Below are 18,792 nucleotides of genomic sequence, written 5' to 3' on the forward strand. Positions count from 1 at the left end.
CCAAAAGCCGTCTTTTATATGTTATTTTCAAATACCTATCTAAGGACACTTAATTTTTAAGGAGAGTAGGTTTTAAGTAGGTTTAGATACCTAAACCTTTGCTTACTACACTAGGTATAAAGGACCCAGACCTTTTTTGAAACTCGATTTTAAGTACGTAAAGCAAATGATAGCTGGTCTCTACTACACCATTTCCAATACGTTTCAGACGGTTTTGCGTAACGTTAGAGCTCTTACTATACTTTTGGCAGCTGTAGAAAAAGTGGTCTGCGGGTCCAAAGGACCCGAGTGTAGTAAGTACGTTAGAAAATGATATTTTGAAATAAATTTTTTAACTTCCCGCTAAGAAAATAGGGAAGTTATTGTTTTCACCCCGTTTTGCCAAAATCGTGTTTTCATCAGATCTCGATTTTTTAAGGTGTCAGGAAGCTTCCCTGACTACTTCCGCGAGGGTGTCTGTATGGCTGTATGTATGTATGAGTGTGTGTGTGTGTGTGTGGATGTATGTAAACCTCTCATAACGGCTTGTCCGATTTGATCGCGGTTGGTGGACCGCGGCCTATTTGGACCGATTCGAACTGATAAATTTCAAGAAATCTCAAAAAACTGCAAAAAAAATTTTTTTTAAGTGTTTTTTTTTGAATAACTTTTAAACGGCTGTATCGATCAATTCCAATAACTAATCAGCTCTCAACATCAAAAAACCACGTCGATCACCATCAGTCCGCTCAAAATCGGTTGATTCGTTCGTGAGTTATCGTTGACGAAAGAAAACCCAAAAAAGCGTTTTTTCGGAATAACCTCAAAATATTTAATCAGATTTTAGTCTAAGATCACATCTAATTACAATAAAATGCGAGTGGTTATAACATCAGAATAGATAAAATTTTTTACACGTTATGAGTCAATACTTAGCGGGAAGTTACAGGGATGACCTGCAGGGTTAACCGTTTATCAAATTTTTTTAAATGTTTTTTGACTTTAGATTGAAGGAAAGATTGTATAATATATGTTTAGCAACGTTTATTTTTTTTAATAAATATAACAAATATATAACAATTTAATAACGATAGTTGTTTATTGGTGCCAAACTTCTACACAATTTTACATCAAATATGTAATTTGTATTGCATAAAAAATTACAAAATGCGAAAGAATATGACATTTTAAAGCCAATTGAACTCCGTTTTTTTATCAGTGATAATGAAAAATATTTTTATAGATGCTTCATTCATTTTATATTAATTTCATATAAATGTAATATAATATTAAGATTTTGAATAAATATTACGAGTAGATTAGAAATAGAAAACGAGTATTTCATTTTTTCATCTTTTTTCGGCAATAATTTTCCAAAATTAATATACTTTTTGAAAGATCCACTAAACTACATTTTCTTCTCTTGTACTAATGCACTAATAGAAAACTGAGTTAAATTTTTGGGCTTTAATATTGAGAATAAAAAAAAGGATGAAGTTTTCAATGAAAAGAGTCATTTTTCTCAATTTTTTAATTTTGGTAATTTTTTAAACATATTTGAATTTAATTTAAAGCTATTAAACCTATATAGTCTTTTTAAGTAAGTATTATAGAAGTTTCAAAAAAAATCTACGCATCTATTTGAAGTAAATCTATGCCATAGTTTCTTTTATATAATGATTTCTCTCGCCCGGGTCCAAAAGATCCGGGTGTGGTAAGCGTTTACTCCAGGGAGATGTTTTAAGCAAGGGTTAAGTGTCGAAATCCATTTGTTTATAGGAAACGAGATAATAAAGAAATTTACAAGCATACGTTCATACATACAAGATACGCGCGAAAAACATCCACTCCTTGACAGTCGGGTAAAAAGGTGATACGTTTTTGATAAATCGTTAAGGTGATAATAATTCATAAATAATTAATGGTGTGAATAAAATTAAGCACATAATTATTCAAAGTTGATAACAATTGAATTTCCAATATATAACGTATAACAATAACGTATTATTTCTAATATGAAACGTATAAATTTCAGTTGGCTGTAATAATTCAATTCTATTCTAGAGTTATTGAAAAAGTTTTAAAAAACATTTTTGTAGCCGATGAAGGCCCAATGTTTGTAAAAAAAGTTTTTCTTTTGTGTTTCAATGTGCTGAAATTAATTTTTAAAGGTGTTGCTTGAGTTATAGTTAAGTAAAGTTTAAAACAAACCCATAAAAGAAGGTTTTAAGGCTGATAAAATTAACAAGTGAAAATATTATCAATTTCTGTATTAATTGTTGAAATACTCTGTATAAACAGTGTTGAATGTTGCATTATTTTTGATAAACCATATTAGTTTCGAAAATAAAAGCATTTTGTGTTTTTGTATGTAATTTGCTATGTTTAGTATAAAAATGACCCGATTTTGGTTTTCGAAAATTTCGCAAATTTTTGGAAGTAGGTATATTGAGAAAACTTTTTTGGAATCTACATGCCATGAAACGAAATTTTATACAAACAAAAATATTTTCCCGAAAAATGCCCCTTTTGACTGCGTTATCACTTTCGGATGAGTTTGCGCCCTCACGGAAAATTATAGACCGTGGGACACATACATATTTGAAACTTTGTGTGGGGCTTCCTTTGAGTCTACCAAACTTTCCTCTACGATTTTTTTTCTAAAAAGTAGCGTTTTCAAATGATTATGATGACATCATATATGAGCTATTGTTTTGAAAAAACGCAACATGGAATTTGTCAGACACTATGACCACTTGATAATATTTAGAATTATTAAACAATTCAGCAAAAGTGAACCATATACGAATTAAATAGCTCATCGTTGCAGTATTTTTGTCGGACTAAATGTTTGTTAACTAGTAATGTCAATTAGTCATAGTGTCCGACAAATTCCCTGCTGCGTTTTTTCAGAACGATAACTCAAATATGACGTCATTATAATCATTTAAAAACGCAACCGTTTCGAAACAAATTCGTAGAGGAAAGTTTAGTAGAATCGTCAAAAGGAAGCCACTCACGAAGTTTCAAATATGTATTTATCATTTAAAAAAACCCGTGGTGTCTCACGGTCGATTAATTAATGACACTTAAAAAATTGTTTTGTTTGTTTTCTCCCCTTTAATCTGAATTGTCCATCGATTAAAATGGGTTAAACCCTGTATACAGTTCACTGGGTATAAAAATGAAATTTTTCAGTTTAATTCTTGAATCATCATGTTTAAATATTACATAGAAATTTCAGCAAACGAAAACTTTCTTTTTTTAACTTTGATCTTCAGGCACAACACCCATTTTTTGCGTTTATGTAATTATTCAAGAAAAATACTAAATAATGTTTAAATACAAACATATTTAAACATTACGCCAGTAAAATCTTACAAAAAAGCAACTAAAATCGCAAAACTCAATGTACAGCTGCTTTTTTGGTTAATTGAACCCCTTTGGGGAGAGTGAAACGCAGGTAGAACAATTTTTTTTTTCAAAACCTAGCTTTACTCTCCCCCGAGAAGTTCCAATTACTGAAAAAAGCAGCTTAAATTCGGCTTCCAACCGCCATTTGTACTAGTTTTAGAAATTTTTTAAAATTTCACTGATGTAAATGTCGAAAACAAAAAAAAATGTTATGAAAACTACTTCTAAATCTTTGAACATTATTTTTCAATGATTTTGAAATACCTGATACACTATTAACCAGATACATTGTCTTTAAAAATTTTATTACATAACAATAAAAATACGTTAAAACGTGTTTTATAAAATTTCATTTAATAGACAAATATTGTTTTTATTAAGAAGGTGTTTGAATTTTAAAAATAATGAGTGCATTTTATGAATAAAAATATACTTTAAATATGTTTTTTAATTGTTTTCAATCAATTTCTTTCTATATTTGTGTGATAATTAAAATTAAACATTGATTAATAAAAAAAAAATGTGTGAACGTGAATTACCTACAGTTGTTGCCAATAATTTTATTGGCGAACCACCACCTAAGGGTTTAAGACGAGTTCAACGAAGTTATTGCAGTAAGTTTGTTTTTATATAAAGATTATAATTTTATGAAAATAAAAATTGTTCGATTTTCACATTATACGAAAAAATGTTTTAGTTTTAAGTAAACAATAAAACGTCAAATAAGTTATCAGAATTTCCGATATCTATTTTGATACCTAAATTTCTTAGTAGGTAATTCTTTGTTCCAACCTTCAACATTTTATTTGTAAATTTTATAAATTGTTCGAAAATGTATTCGAATTAATTAGTGTCCTATAAAGTTAGGTGCAACTGCGGTTTTGGATACAGTAATATCACCTATGCCAATTTTTAGCTTTTTATCTGTAGAATAAAAATTTTCATAAACGCAGGACAAGCCCTATGCTTTCTTATAACTAGGATAAGTTGATTTTTAGTTCCTTCGGGCCAAATAAACACGTTACAAAAAGTTTCATTTTTACTGTACTAGTATGGAAACTGTTTAAGGATAATCGATCACCACTGAACGCTTGGAACTGACAACAGACGTTTCAAATCCTACGGAATGTGATCAATTACTTAGCCTCCTGGTCATTTTACTGAAGTTCTTTTAACTCAGGTATATACATTTCGTTGATTTTCTTGTTTTATGGAATTTAAAACTGAAGTTGTTAAAAATACATTTTTCTAAATTTGGTTAACAATACAATTTATACACTGGACAATTTAATTTATGTGATTATTATTAAATGATTATTTACGTATTTTAAGATGGTAAACAAATAATTTAAAAAAAAGTTGGATTTTTGTTTTACTGCGTTTTCAAAGTCGCACATTCTCTGTTTTTTTAGAAACTAATACCTCCTTAAATGTTAATGTTAGGGAAAACAATTTGGAGGGATAGATTACAGTAAATATGAATTTTTACAACTGTGCTTTTCATAAAAATTTCAATTAGATTACTATTCATCAACAAATTTTAAAATTACCATATCTCGTAAATACGGAAGCCTGAATGTCTCACAATCAATTTATGAGAAAGTAGCGCTACACTAGCTTATTTTTTAAATGTGTTCACTAGTTCACTTTCCACAAGTGCAATTGTGATTTGTGGTATTATAGAAACGAACTTATATGAAGATGTCGGTATTTTGTCATGTGCAGATTTCTAATTATAACGTCATAATAAACATTTAAGAATACTTTTAAAGGTTTGAAATTAGAAATGTGCAGATGCAAAAGAAACACATCAGCAATTAAAGCATTATATTTTTTAAATAATATTAAAGAAAATTTTGAACTAACTACATAAGACAAATTATAAACATTATCATACTATTATTAAATCCGGACAAAGAATTATTAATAATTCCAGACAGTTTCGGTAGTGTCTAATTAAAGGATGATCATAACCGACTGACATCTTCAAAAAAGGTTCGTTTCAATAATACCACGAGTCACAAGTGCATTTGTTGGAAGTGAACTAGTGAGTTTTTAAAAGTTGGTTTTATACTTTTGGGTAGAACACATTTAAAAAATAAGCAAGTGTAGCGCCACTTTCTCATAAATTGATTGTGAGCCATTCAAGCTTCCGTACGTAAATGGTACATCGAAAATTTGGAGAGGAATTTTTAGGTAGAATTTTTGGTGTAGAATTATTGGTGTTCTTCTGTTTGTATGTGTCTTGAACAGCCTGTTTAAGCGTTAATTGTTTCCAGGTGTTTTAGCCAAATAACTTTTATTTTTCATTCCATTCGGGTATTATTTTTAATAATTCCCAATGCAGAATCACTGATTCAGGTTTTATCAAGAGTGTAATTTACAATAAGATGAAATCTTGTGAAAATTTATTACTATTCATAAATTTATATAAGAAAATAAGTGATTGTTTTAGTAATATTTTCCCCGAAAACATAGACTTATGCAATGTATCGAATATCAACGGGGAGTGGTGGGGTTGTTTAATAAGTTTGAAAACAGTCGAATATTTTCAAAATATCTGACGAAATGAAATTTTATAATGGAAACCTCCTTTTCCATTATAACAGATTCAGATTATCCAAGTTTTGATAAAATTATACATAGTGGAGTAAATCTACCGGAGTTTGATAATCAACTTGGAAAATTTTGGGAGAAAGCTAATTTTTCTTAAATAGATTTCTTTCGTTGTAAAAACCAGAGAAGGGGAGTTTCCCGGTTCCGGAACGTACCGCACGCCCTTCTACACACAGTTTTGGGACAATTTATCTCTTTATTGTTTTCTTTGGTGACGTTTTTTAAATATCTCTGCTTCTATTGATCGGATTGAGGTGAATTTCTGCATCGAACTTGCCTGCTATCGAACCATGAACATAGTAAAGTAAACTAAAAAATCTCAAGAAACCTCAATAATCTCATATTTTCAATTTCTCTGATAACTTTTCGAAAAATAAAAGAATTGTGTTCGAATTTGGAAAAAGATGCTAAACTTTGAGAAAAACGCAATTTGCAATTTGTCTGATTTAATGCTAAACATTTTACTCCAACGCGATGATTTGAGGCATGTAGTGTCATTTAAAGAAGTGACTAAACTTATTAGACAAAAGTAATATATTTTCCCAAAACTTCAATTTCTGTACGACACGAGTTTTGAGTAAAAAAAGGATGAAAAGGTTGATAATTTCGCCAGCTCGAATACTTCACATTTTGTATATTCGGTTTACTGGTAAAATATGTTGCAAATAAGCCCTAGTATAATTTCCTTTAATTTTTGTTACCAAACACTGCAGCAAAAAAATATACTTGTGTATATTTTCTTGCTGCAGTGGGGTATACCTACGTTTAGATAAAATGAGCTGAAATTATGTAAGTAGGACTATTTAACTATTTACTAGGCGGATCGATTATACATATATAAGCGGGGGCTGTTTTTAGCAATTTGGGAACGGATTCGTAGAAGTAAAAGCGCTTTTTGAGAAGTTTTTATGGCTTTAAAGTGTATGATATATTTTCTATTACTATTTTGACAGTAAATACTCCGAATTTCAATCGCCAATAACTCGAAAAGTATATTCACTTTTCTAAATTTGTTTCAATGACACTTTTTTCTTAGAATTAATTCCTATATTGATTCCCGCTGTCATTTTCAGCATAAATTTTTCCACCTTCGAGAAGGATTGGTTCCCACGCCCTGGGCCAGATCGCTCATTTTTTTTAAACTTCTTTATGTCAGCTTTAAACAATGCAGTCGAACAGTTTTTATAAAGATTCATTGACTGGCCCTAGGTTCCGAGGTATAAATCATACGGCTCCTCACTAATAAAAAATGTATCATTTATTAAAAAATATATAATGAGAAGGAAATATGACTTTAGCGATGGAGGTATGCTGCTCATGAGTTTTTTCTAAAATTAATTACAGTTGTAAAATGTATATAAAGACTCTTAAGTTTTATGTTATTAATTTACATTGTATCAAAAGATGAATACATATTGACACATGGTTCTCGAAAAATATAAGTCGAATAAAATTGTTCTAGGGTTGAACCCAGTAACCAAAACACCCGCAATTTTTATCGCTGTCGTTGATCAAAAATTTGGATTATTGTCATATTTACAAACACAGAAGCACACATAATAGGTTGACAGAAGTAAAAATTTAAAATCTTCCTTGATATTAAATTAGGCGCTATAGACCAAAAACTCGAAACTATATACCAATTTGCAACCGCGTCTATCTTTCATAGTCTCAATAAAAATCTTTTTAAACTAAATTACACAATTTAATTTTAGGACCCTGAGGCTACCAGACGGTTTCTTCGATATTATAAGAGATCCCGATTGGTTAGGTAATAAGTTTATTGAGCATAATTTTATATCAACCCGATCTAGTAATATTAAGGAGGAAAAAGGGAGATCAATGCTTTTTGAGACATCTTTACGCCTTTCATCCCTTTATATAATCAAATGGAGGTGCTTTATCTTTTTAGTTTCGCCATAAGATGTTTTTTGTTTGCATTTTTGAGAAATAAAAACATAAATTTATGAAAATTATTTAATAAAAAAAAGTTTTAAATAATGAAGTTATTTACTTAAAATTATACGCAATGTTATTTACATAAATGGTGAAATCATTGAGGGAAACTTTTTATTAATAGCACAAAGACATGAGCGTATAAATACGCGCTTAATTCAGTTTTACATCCAACGAATAAATATTGCAAAAGTTCTTGAATTAACGCATGTTAATTTTTAACCGACTTCAAACAAACAAAAAGGAGGTTCTCAATTCGACTGTATTTTTATTTTTTATTTTTGTTACCTCAGAACTTTCGACTGGGTGAACCGATTTTGACTTCATCTAATTGAAAGTTGGTGCTTCCCGTGTGGTCCCATTTCATGTTGGTCCACTTCTAACAACGGCGTCCATGAGAAAACCATAAAAGTCTTAAATTTGCATTAAGTATGCACGACAAGAGGACGAATAACTGAATATCACGCCAACCGATTTCGATTATCCTTTTTTTAGTGTCAAATTAGTAAGTGTACTTCAGATTCGATAAAAAACACACAAAAAAATAATTTTAACAAAAAGAAAACCGACTGCAAAAGAAAAACTTTTCCAAAACCAATTACTATGCACTAAAAAATAACGATAATATAATGTAGTTAAAATTATTGTTATTTTTGGAGTCGGTGTCAGCCAAGCTAATTTAGCAAACTGTTCTGTCAGAGTTGTTTCCTTGGTTGACAACGACTGGAAAAATAACAATAATTTTAACTACATTATTGATTCACAAATAATGATGTGGGTGGCCTCTGTTATAGGCGTATATGTCAGAGAAACGGAGGTTAAACCCCATTATTATTATTATTATATTATAACTACATTATATTATCGTTATTTTATTACTTTTTAGTGCATATTAAAAGTTTTTGATAAAAGCAGCCATTTAGTATAGTCATCTGGTAATTTTACCTGAAAAGTTTTTCGGGAGTTTTGAAAATGGGTGATTTTATAGATTGTGAGATGCTCTTTTCAAATTTCCACTCTGCTACCTTACAATTTGCAGCTCGCGCCGCTATATTGGAAAAATGGCATCGAAAAGCATTTTATTGACAATATCTCCTTTTCGAGTCGTTTTACGAGGAAAATATATGAGTACAAAATTTAACCTTAAAAATAGCCTACATTTATGTCTTAACAATTTTTTTCAAATGCAAAAAAAAAATATTTAGAAAAAAACGAAAAAATTGTCTTTATCGTTAAATAACTCGAAAAATAATAAAGTTACAAAAAAATATTAGAAGGAAAAAATTTAGCTCTTTTTCCGCAAAATATTTTACCTACCAAATTTTTTTTATAACTTTATAATTATTTTCCGAGTTATTTAACGATAAAGACATTTATTTTGCTTTTTTCGGCCAAATTTTCTGCATTTAAATTCCAATATTTCCAAAAATATATATCTGAAACTTCTGGAACATTTTAAGCATGTTGTCAGTAGGTTCCTTAATAAAAGATTGCATCACTCTATCGATTCCCGTTGCTATTTTCAATATTTATTTTTCTACCCACATCTACCATTTGCGGCGTTCCTAGGCCGAAACTATTTAATTTATGAAAAAAATGATCTGGATATAAATTGTAGGAAATTTTTTCTAGTTTAATTCTGTGTTTAAATTTTTTCCTCGTTAAATGACTCGGAAAGGATATATCGTCAAAAAACTGCTTTTCGACGCCATTTTTCAATATGACGGTGCGAGGGGCTAAGATACGATGTAGCAAGGTGAAACTTTTACCCGGAAAACTTTTCAAGTAGCCCCTTTTTTTCGAACCAAATAATTAGAGTAATTGTATTATATGCTTTTTTGAATGCAATCTGCACATCAAAAAATGTAAATGATATAATAATGGCAAAAATGATAAAATGTACGGTTCGAAATGCACTAATTGTAAACTTTTAAAGTACAAAACATAAAAAATAACCTAGATAATTTGTTTGGATCGTAGGCGTAAGTGCCATATCAAATTTAATTCAGGGGTTAAAATAAAGTTAATCAGTACGATTTAATCTCAGATGTTGAAAATAGAAGAAATAAGAAATGGGACAATTTGAATAGACACTAGACTCTAAAAGTGAGCCTAGTTTTTCAGTAGGTACCGCTGTGGGTATAGCTTGTGCAAGGGAATCTATTTTTATTAAGCTCTGCTTTCCTTTCTACAAGGTTCGAAAGCTGTCATGTTTCCCTTGCAGTCCTGGACTACCTTACCAGAATTATGCGTCAATATATGCTATACTAGCATATATTTTAAATACATTTTTTAAAGACATAGAAAACGTTGCATAAAAAATTTAAGTATATTAAAATCCAACGTATCGAATATAACGATGAAATGTAACAGCTGAGACTTCTAAGTTTTATTTCAGCTAAATGAATATAAAAAATATTTTTATTTCGATGCTAGACTCAAAGATGGAAAACGTTTAGGTTCTGAACGAAAAAAACCTTCTTAATAGTGTTTTTTTATTGTAAAAATTCCCGTATTATTAACAATACCATTCGCTAAACCCTCCAGTTTTCGAGTAAAAACTTCATAAATTTTAAAAGACGCTATTTTTACGATTTTCATCCCTCAAAAAGTGTATAAAAAAATCTGAAAGTAGCGTAAAGCTTAGTCAACAACATTCTGCAAAAATTTTTGGCCCAGTTGCATTTTAAGTGCTTGATTGTTAATTGTTAATTGTCGGAAAAACTGTTTTTTTGTCGGAAAAACTGAGTCAATTAGTTGATTCATCTCGTGTGAACACAATCCAATCAAGATTGAAAAGTTGTTAATATTTTTAATAAGGCTCAAAATTTAATTAATTTACGACTTTATGAGTAAAGAAAGGAAATAGACGATTATAAAAATGCAATAACCGAAAATCCCACGAAATCCCACTTTATTCTCAAAACACCGGGGTTTTTTTTGGTTACCTCAACCCGTCATGATACACCATCTATATCTAGAGAAGCTGGGTGCCTGAATAAACTGGAATAAAGTGAACTAAGGATCATTATGGAAAATATAGTACATCGGTGTTAGAAGTGATTGTAAATAATGAAAATAATAAATCCTCAAGAAACATTCAGTATTGTGTTTTACTTATTAAAGAAAGTAAAAAAAGAAATACAATTTTATTAGGGGATGAAAAAAATAAACGAAAAAAAAAAATCACTGCAATAAAAGATTGCCAAGACATTTAAATCCGATTAAGTCAATATTAGAATTGATGTTTGATAATAATCATTCTATTTAGTCCAGTATGAGACATATGGTTTCTTGAAATATATCGATTTAACTTAATTATAATTGGCCCAACAAAAAATAGTAACAGGTTTTTGAGTTACTAAATTTTAAAAATTTATATGATAGAAAAGAAGCAATCGCAATTGAGTAAGTGCAAAAAAAGAAAGGAACAAGTCCAGTAATTTACATCCAATAAAATCTGGATCGACTCAAATCTTTCTAATAATGGGTCCCGACTGTCAAAGTCGCTATGTAAACTACTGGACTTATTTCTTTCCTTTCAGATTTTATTTAACATAGTCGGGTCTTTTATTTTGTTAATTATTTAATCAGGGGGCACGGCAGTGCCCTCGCCAAGTCGAGCGCGAATTAAACACTGCCGTATCATCCTTTACTGGAACTATTTCGCCGCATTTTCAGGCCCCTATTTGAGAATCTCTGGATAAGACCAGAACGCAGAAATTTTCGTCATCCAGTAAGCTATAATCACATACTTAAAATCCAAAGTTTCAAGTCTGTAGGTCATTTAGTTCCGAAAATAGCGAAAGCAAAGTTTCGCATTTATGACACTCACTCACTCATGATCATCAGAATAGAACTAGTACTTCTCATAAACTCAGAGAACTGAAATTTGGTACAGAGTTAGGGTTTAATGGCCACATAAAGGGAAAACTATAAAAACGAGGATAATCGAAGATCTGGAATACCTGGTGACCCTGTAAAAATAAATCAGTATGCCCACGTTTCTACAAAAAGAAGTGAAATCCCACCAAAAACATTCTGTAAAAAACTAGCCAAGTCTCGATTGAGCTGCTTGTTTATCTCTAAAAAGTAATGAAATCTAGACAAAGTCGTGCCAAGTAAGGTTCCTTACTACGATATCTTTATTATTATAGTTAATGTTGTGTGACTTGGCCGTGGACGTTGACGTGATCTCAGATTGGTGCAATGGTGTCATGGAGCACCTGGTTTTGTACCCTTGTGTACCCTTCAACGGCCAAGTCACACAACATTAACTATAATAATAAAGTAATCGTAGTAAGGAACCTTACTTGGCACGACTTTGTCTAGATTTCATTACTTTTTAGAGATAAACCAGCAGCTCCATCGAGACTTGGCTAGTTTTTTACAGAATGTTTTTGGTGGGATTGAATGTAGAATTTTTAGTGTCCCAGCACTAAAAAAACCCTCTTATACTTGTATAGTAATACTTTAAAGCCAATTTATTGATCCTAATTAAATTTAAACATATATTGATCTAAATTTTAGCAATGTTGAAATAATAAAAAAAATTACAAACATACATACAAGATACGCGCGAAAACATAACCACTCCTTGGAAGTCGGGTATATGTGCAAAAAAAAATTCTGTATGCTGTAAAAATATCTGGATATTTTCTCTGAAACTGTAAGAGATAGAAAGCTGAAACCTGGTACTTAAGTAGATTCGGGCTGTTGGCCTATATGTCCTAACTTCATATCAACCTCATTTGATAATACTATGAGGAGGAAGAAATTTGTTAACCCAAAGATACATCTACCCCCTTTTCATCCTTCTAATGTTATCAAATCGAATTTGTTTGTTTGATATTATATTAGACACAATAAACCAATAACTTGGACTACCATACCAAACGATAACTTTCTATCTCTTATAGTTTCGTAGAAAAGCACTGCAAACTTCAATGCATTAAATTGCGTAATTTATTTTGCAAAAGTCTTCTCCGAAACTATGAAAGATAGAAGATTGCCAATTTGTATGTAGGTTTAAGTTGCAGGTCTATAGTGCTTAATTGCGTACTAAACCTATAAGATAACAGTAATAGGGTGAAAAGGGGTGACTTTCTCAAGTTAAGTTTCTAGAGGTTTTTCTACGAAACTATAAAAGATAGTACGTTACAAATATATATTTAGGGAAAACCGGAAAATACTGTAAACAAATGAAAACCTGTCAGGCAGCACGGATTTCACAAATTCGTTTTCCTACGTGTTCATCAGCTTTTCGTAAAAAAACATCCCGTACTGGAGTGTAGTATAGTTGAATATAGACCCCGAAAATTTTAACGAAAAATTCTTTTATTTCCATTTTTGCATAAAAAAGAGAGTTTTTTGGCCAAAAATGGCAAGAACCCCGTGCTCAAGTATAGTATTATTGAATGTAGATCCTGGATTCGTAGTCGGAAATCAAAAAACCCTAAAACTAATTCCGGAGGCAAAATATTTATTTTGTGACTATTTCTTGTTGGTTTGGGTTGGGGGAGGGTGGGGCGGCTGTAACTCCCCCAATATTCAAATGAGAGACTATTGGCGATGAATGTTTCTAAAGGTCTAAGGAACACGTAGAACAAGAATTAGGAATTTCTAGAAGAACGTGTTTTCCTAATTTGAATTTTATCTTTGTTATGAATTTTCAAATGGTTAACGTTGTTTTGTTCTTGACTAGTTTAGATATTTTACTAAACACCAAATCAATTTTATTTACTATTTTCTTGAGTCAACAACAGCAAATAAAATTTTATGTTTTTTTACATCAACATCAATTTAGTCCTTTTATCTTTTTATTTAGAGGAAGGTCGGGCAAAGTGAAACACGGAGTAAACTGAAACAACTTTAATATTTGTATTTTATTGCAAGAAAAGTTTGGAACGAATTATACACAAAACAGTGATCATACCGTCATTTACAGTTGAAAATTTTCAAATTATGGTCATAATGTGATTTATTAAAAGAATTAATAACTTCAAATTTTAAACCACGACTTTTGACACATAAAATTTTATTTTTATAAGCCTCAAAACACTTTTTTGTTTCACTGTGCCCCCTTTTCCTCTATAATAGTTGTATGTATACTTTGGAGAAAACTAATTAAGTTCCGTATTGAATCATTTTAAATGAAAGAGCTTTATTTTTTTTTAATATACGCTTTATCATAATCCAAAGTAACAAGCATAATAACAAAATAAATTCTAAAAGACTGTAGGGATGGGCGATTTCGTTTCGATTCTGTCAAGATCGATCCATGAGGTCTAAAAAATCGATCTTTTATATGAATTCTTTATTGTCTCCATTTAACTTGAATCAATCCTCGATACTAAGAATCGACTAGTGGCGTCTATAGTCGAATTTGTGAATCTACGGATGCGTAAAATGAATATTGTTTACGTTTTTGTTTACAAAATTGTAAAGAATCTTTAAAAATTGTTTTATATTTGTAAAAGAGTAATTGTCTAAAATATATTTTCGACAATTATCTTTTTTCGTGATGAATTTAAAAAGTGTAGGACAAAATATAATTGTAAACAAGTGAAAACAAACAATTGACTGAGTTAATTGTTGAAATACCATGTATATACAGTGTTGTTGCGCAATCGTATAGACAGTGTTGATGCGCAATCGTTTGTTTTTTTGACGTCACGTAAATAACAAAAGATATTCACTTTTAAATACACAACACACGCACAACTGATATTCCTATATTAATACATACTATAAAATTTGCACCTATTTAACGCCCTCGTGGGTAAACAGTGATGTTTCAAACAAAAGTTTTTTATTTTCTTATAAGGAACATTTATTACTTTTAAACTTTTGTTCTATCTCTAACGGTTTACAAGATGGGTCCTACGGACCCAAGACCCAATTGACCTATGATGCTCATTTACGAACTTGACCTCACTTTTTACGTCCTGAGTACGCTGTAAAAATTTCAGCTCGATATCTTTTTTCGTTTTTGAGTTATCGTGTCCACAGACGGATGGACGGATGGACGGATGGACAACCGGAAATGGATTAATTAGGTGATTCTATGACCAAATTTTGTTCTATCTCTAATAGTTTACAAGATAGATGGTTTTATTTTCATTTGATTGAATGAACGAAAAATTATATTTTCTGGGATTTTTTTGTTGTTTTTCTAGAATGTTTCACAAAACCACTAGTTGAAGTTGAAAATTTTCAACACCCTTTTTTTGTGCTCTCTCGGGTAAACAGTTATGTTTACGAAAGAATGATTCAAATAAAAGTTAGATGTTTAAAAGCAAGATGGATACTTTTTCATTTGATTGAATAAGAAAAGAAATTCCATTTTAAAATTGGCATATCTCATTCAACTTTGAAGCTTGAAAGTAAAAAAAATAAAAAAAACTAGTTTCAGGAACAACAAAAAGAAAACCGACTTCAAAAGAAAAACTTTCCCAAAACAAATTAATATGCACTAAAAAGTAAAAAAAATAACTATAATTATATAATGTAGTTAAAATTATTGATATTTTTGGAGTCGGTGTCAGCCAAGGAAACTCTGACAGAACAGTTTGATACATTAGCTTGTCTGACACCGACTCCAAAAATAACAATAATTTTAACTACATTATATTATCGTTATCTTTTTACTTTTTAGTGCATATTAATTTGTTTTGGGAAAGTTTTTGTTTTGAAGTCGGTTTTCTTTTTGTTAAAAGTTTTTTTTTATTTTGTGATTTTTAGTGAATCTGAAGTACACTAACTAATTTGTCACTAAAAAAATAATCATCGAAATCGGTTGGCGTGATATTGAATTATTCGTCCTCTTATCGTGCATACTTATTGCAAATTTAAGACTTTTGTGGTTTTCTCATGGATGCCGTTGTCAGAACCGTACCAAAATGAAATGGGACCACACGGGTAGCACCAGCTTTCAAATAGATTAAGAATCATCAAAATCGGTTCACTCCGTCGAAAGTTCTGAGTTAACACACATAAAAAAAAGTACAGTCGAATTGATAACCTCCTCCTTTTTTGTTTGTTAAGTCAGTAAAAACATGAAAATGTGCACAAATACTTCAGCTAGAACTTTTTGTATTTGATGCATACTTTTTTTGAAATTCGTAAAAAACTGATTATTAAGGATGTATGAGCATGACAACAATGTTTGATTTAAAGGCTCAAAATTTTTTTATAGGTAGACTTTCGCTCAAAGAATATGTGGTTAAAATTTCAGCTTAGGTATCCATGCAAATTTTTAAGAAAAAAGTCTTTGAAAATCGATATAAAATACATTGGCTCTTATGGAGGAATCTCAAAAAACGACATATTTTGAGAGTTTTTGATAATTTTCACTTGGAATGAATGAAAACAAAGTAAAAAAAACTTTTTAATAGAAAGTAAACATATCAGCAATGACATAGAAAAGTAAAAAACCAAGTGTCTCCGTCCATAAAAGGGATGTAAGAGCAGGGTAGATTTAGGGTTGAAATTATTTTTATCTTATTTTCAACTTTGATGATGAATTTTAGTTTATCTTTATGAATGTAGACGAAAAATAAGAATAAAATTTTTCGATACCAGCCTTGGTTTACCAAACATCGAAAGCTTAATAATTAAAGAAAATTTTCAATTTTCAATATTTTGAAAAATACGCCAGATATCGAAAAATTGTATTCTAACTTTTCGTGTTATATCGTCAAGTTATAACATAATTTATCATCAAAATTGAAAATATTAATTTTATAAATTTGTGCCCACACTACCGTGCTCATACATCCTTAAATAGATTAGAAATCACATAAATACTAAAAAAAGATAAATACTAAAAATTATTGTGAAAGATATGGAAATTTAGAAATTGATTTGAATAAATATATCTACTATTATTTAAAATAGTTTGAAGCGAAGACATTGAAAGATGTATATACATATATACAATAATTGTACATATATAAATGTCGGTCGAAAGTATAAAATTACTAGGATGTGTTATTTCATTGACTCTGAAGGAATAATCAGGAATCAATAATATATATATACATGTTTATAAATAAGTATGTGTTTGTATGTGTATATTTGTATAACATTACATGTATGAGTAGAAACACAAGACTGTTCGACATTGACAATATAAAATGTGCACCTCGACTGTACAGTGTACGTACCATACATATACATTATACATACTAGAAAGAGTAACAAGGTTATTTGCATATTATTATTATGACTGGTGCGTACCTAAAATAAATTTAAATGGATCCGTTTACAAAAGTAAACAAAAACAACCTCTTTATTTTTATAAAATTTAATTTTTTATTAATAACTAGCTGTGAACTACCCGCTTTGCTGGGCAACATCCCCACTTGCACCCCTCCCTCCACATTTCCTTGCGTGGGATAACAGTTTTGTAATGTACACGTCATGCTCTTTTATTTGATACCCCACTTAGGTATATTTGTAAATATTCGATAATTCCTTCCCACTTTCTCGCTACACCTTTCTACCCTCCGAAGGTTAAAAGTAGATAAAAACAATAGATCTTTGAAGCTGGTTGTTTATCTTGTCAATATTTGAGCTTAATCGATGCACAACTTTTTTAGTTTTTGAAGCATATCCCTTTCAATCCCTATTTCAACCCTTTTCTCTACTATAATATGGATGTATTATACATAAAAACCTTCCTCTTGAATCACTCTATCTATTAAAAAAAACCGCATCAAAATCCGTTGCGTAGTTTCAAAGATTTAAGCGTACATAGGGACATAGGGACATAAGGACAGAAAAAGTGACTTTGTTTTATAATATGTAGTGATGACAAGTACACAAACAATAGGCGATAATCCTGATATCGAATTGGCCATACCAAGTATGTAAGCACTGCAGCATCAACGGTTGCCCTGCACAATCGATTAGAATGCACTCTAGTTAATAGCGAAGACATAAACCTTGAAGACGAAAATCTTCAAGATGAAATTCTTGAAGAACAAGTTTTAGAATGTTTTGATTTTCCAAATGTATTATTGACAAAAATTTGTCAAAATATAATAAGTATAAATTTAAATTTGTATGACAAACAATCATTTTAAAGAAATTTTTTATAAATACTTTTTCATTCAAAAATTATAATTTTTATTTTCATAGTGCTAATTTTTCAAATTTAGGTCAGGTAAAAAAGGAAAATAATGAAATATAAACTTTTTAGAAAAGCCTAAAAGATAAACATAATTAATAATAATTTTAATATCAAAATTCAAAAATTAATGTAAAAAATAAGCTTAAAATCATATATTTTTTATGTATAGCTGAAATTGAGGCCAAAATATGCTTTTTTTTTTTTTTCGTAGTGAGGTTTAGCAAAAAATGCCACGAGTCAAAAAGTATTTAGAATGACCCAAAATAAAATGTCATACAGTCTTCAAATCAAATTTTTCACCAAAACCACAAAATAATCTTCATTTTCGTCAATAACGAATTTTTGGCAAAAAAAAGTTATTTTTTTTTCAAACGCTTATATATCAAAAAGGATGAGGTTTGGTGAAAATTGCCAAGAGTACAAAAATGCTTAGAATAGTCTAATTTATAATATTTAAGGATTTTCAAATTAATTTTTTTGACTCAAACTACGAAATAATCTTTATTTTCGTCAACAACGAATTTTCGGAAAAAATCCGCAATTTTTTTTTTTTTCAAATGTTTATATCTCAAAAACGGTGAGTTTAAGTAAAAAATGTAAAGAATCAAAAAATGTTTAAAATTGTCAAAATATCAAATCCAATAGTTTTTTTTTAAATGTTTAATAAAGACAACATGGTGCCCGGAAGTAGG

The 18,792-nt window shown here is 30.0% G+C and overlaps 1 protein-coding gene across 1 annotated transcript in view; it reads left to right on the top strand.

Annotated features, from left to right (window-relative positions):
- The first annotated feature begins 3,876 nt into the window (after positions 1 to 3,876).
- Positions 3,877 to 18,792, top strand: part of LOC123290854 (synaptic vesicle glycoprotein 2B-like) — a 78,869-nt gene continuing 63,953 nt past the window's right edge. The window contains exon 1 of the mRNA XM_044871201.1: positions 3,877 to 4,007. Within this exon, the coding sequence (XP_044727136.1) occupies positions 3,914 to 4,007 (94 nt within the window). The 5' untranslated portion in view covers positions 3,877 to 3,913. The remainder of the gene's footprint in view (positions 4,008 to 18,792) is intronic.

This window comes from Chrysoperla carnea, chromosome 1, assembly GCF_905475395.1.
Source record: "Chrysoperla carnea chromosome 1, inChrCarn1.1, whole genome shotgun sequence".
Lineage (NCBI taxonomy): Eukaryota > Metazoa > Arthropoda > Insecta > Neuroptera > Chrysopidae > Chrysoperla > Chrysoperla carnea.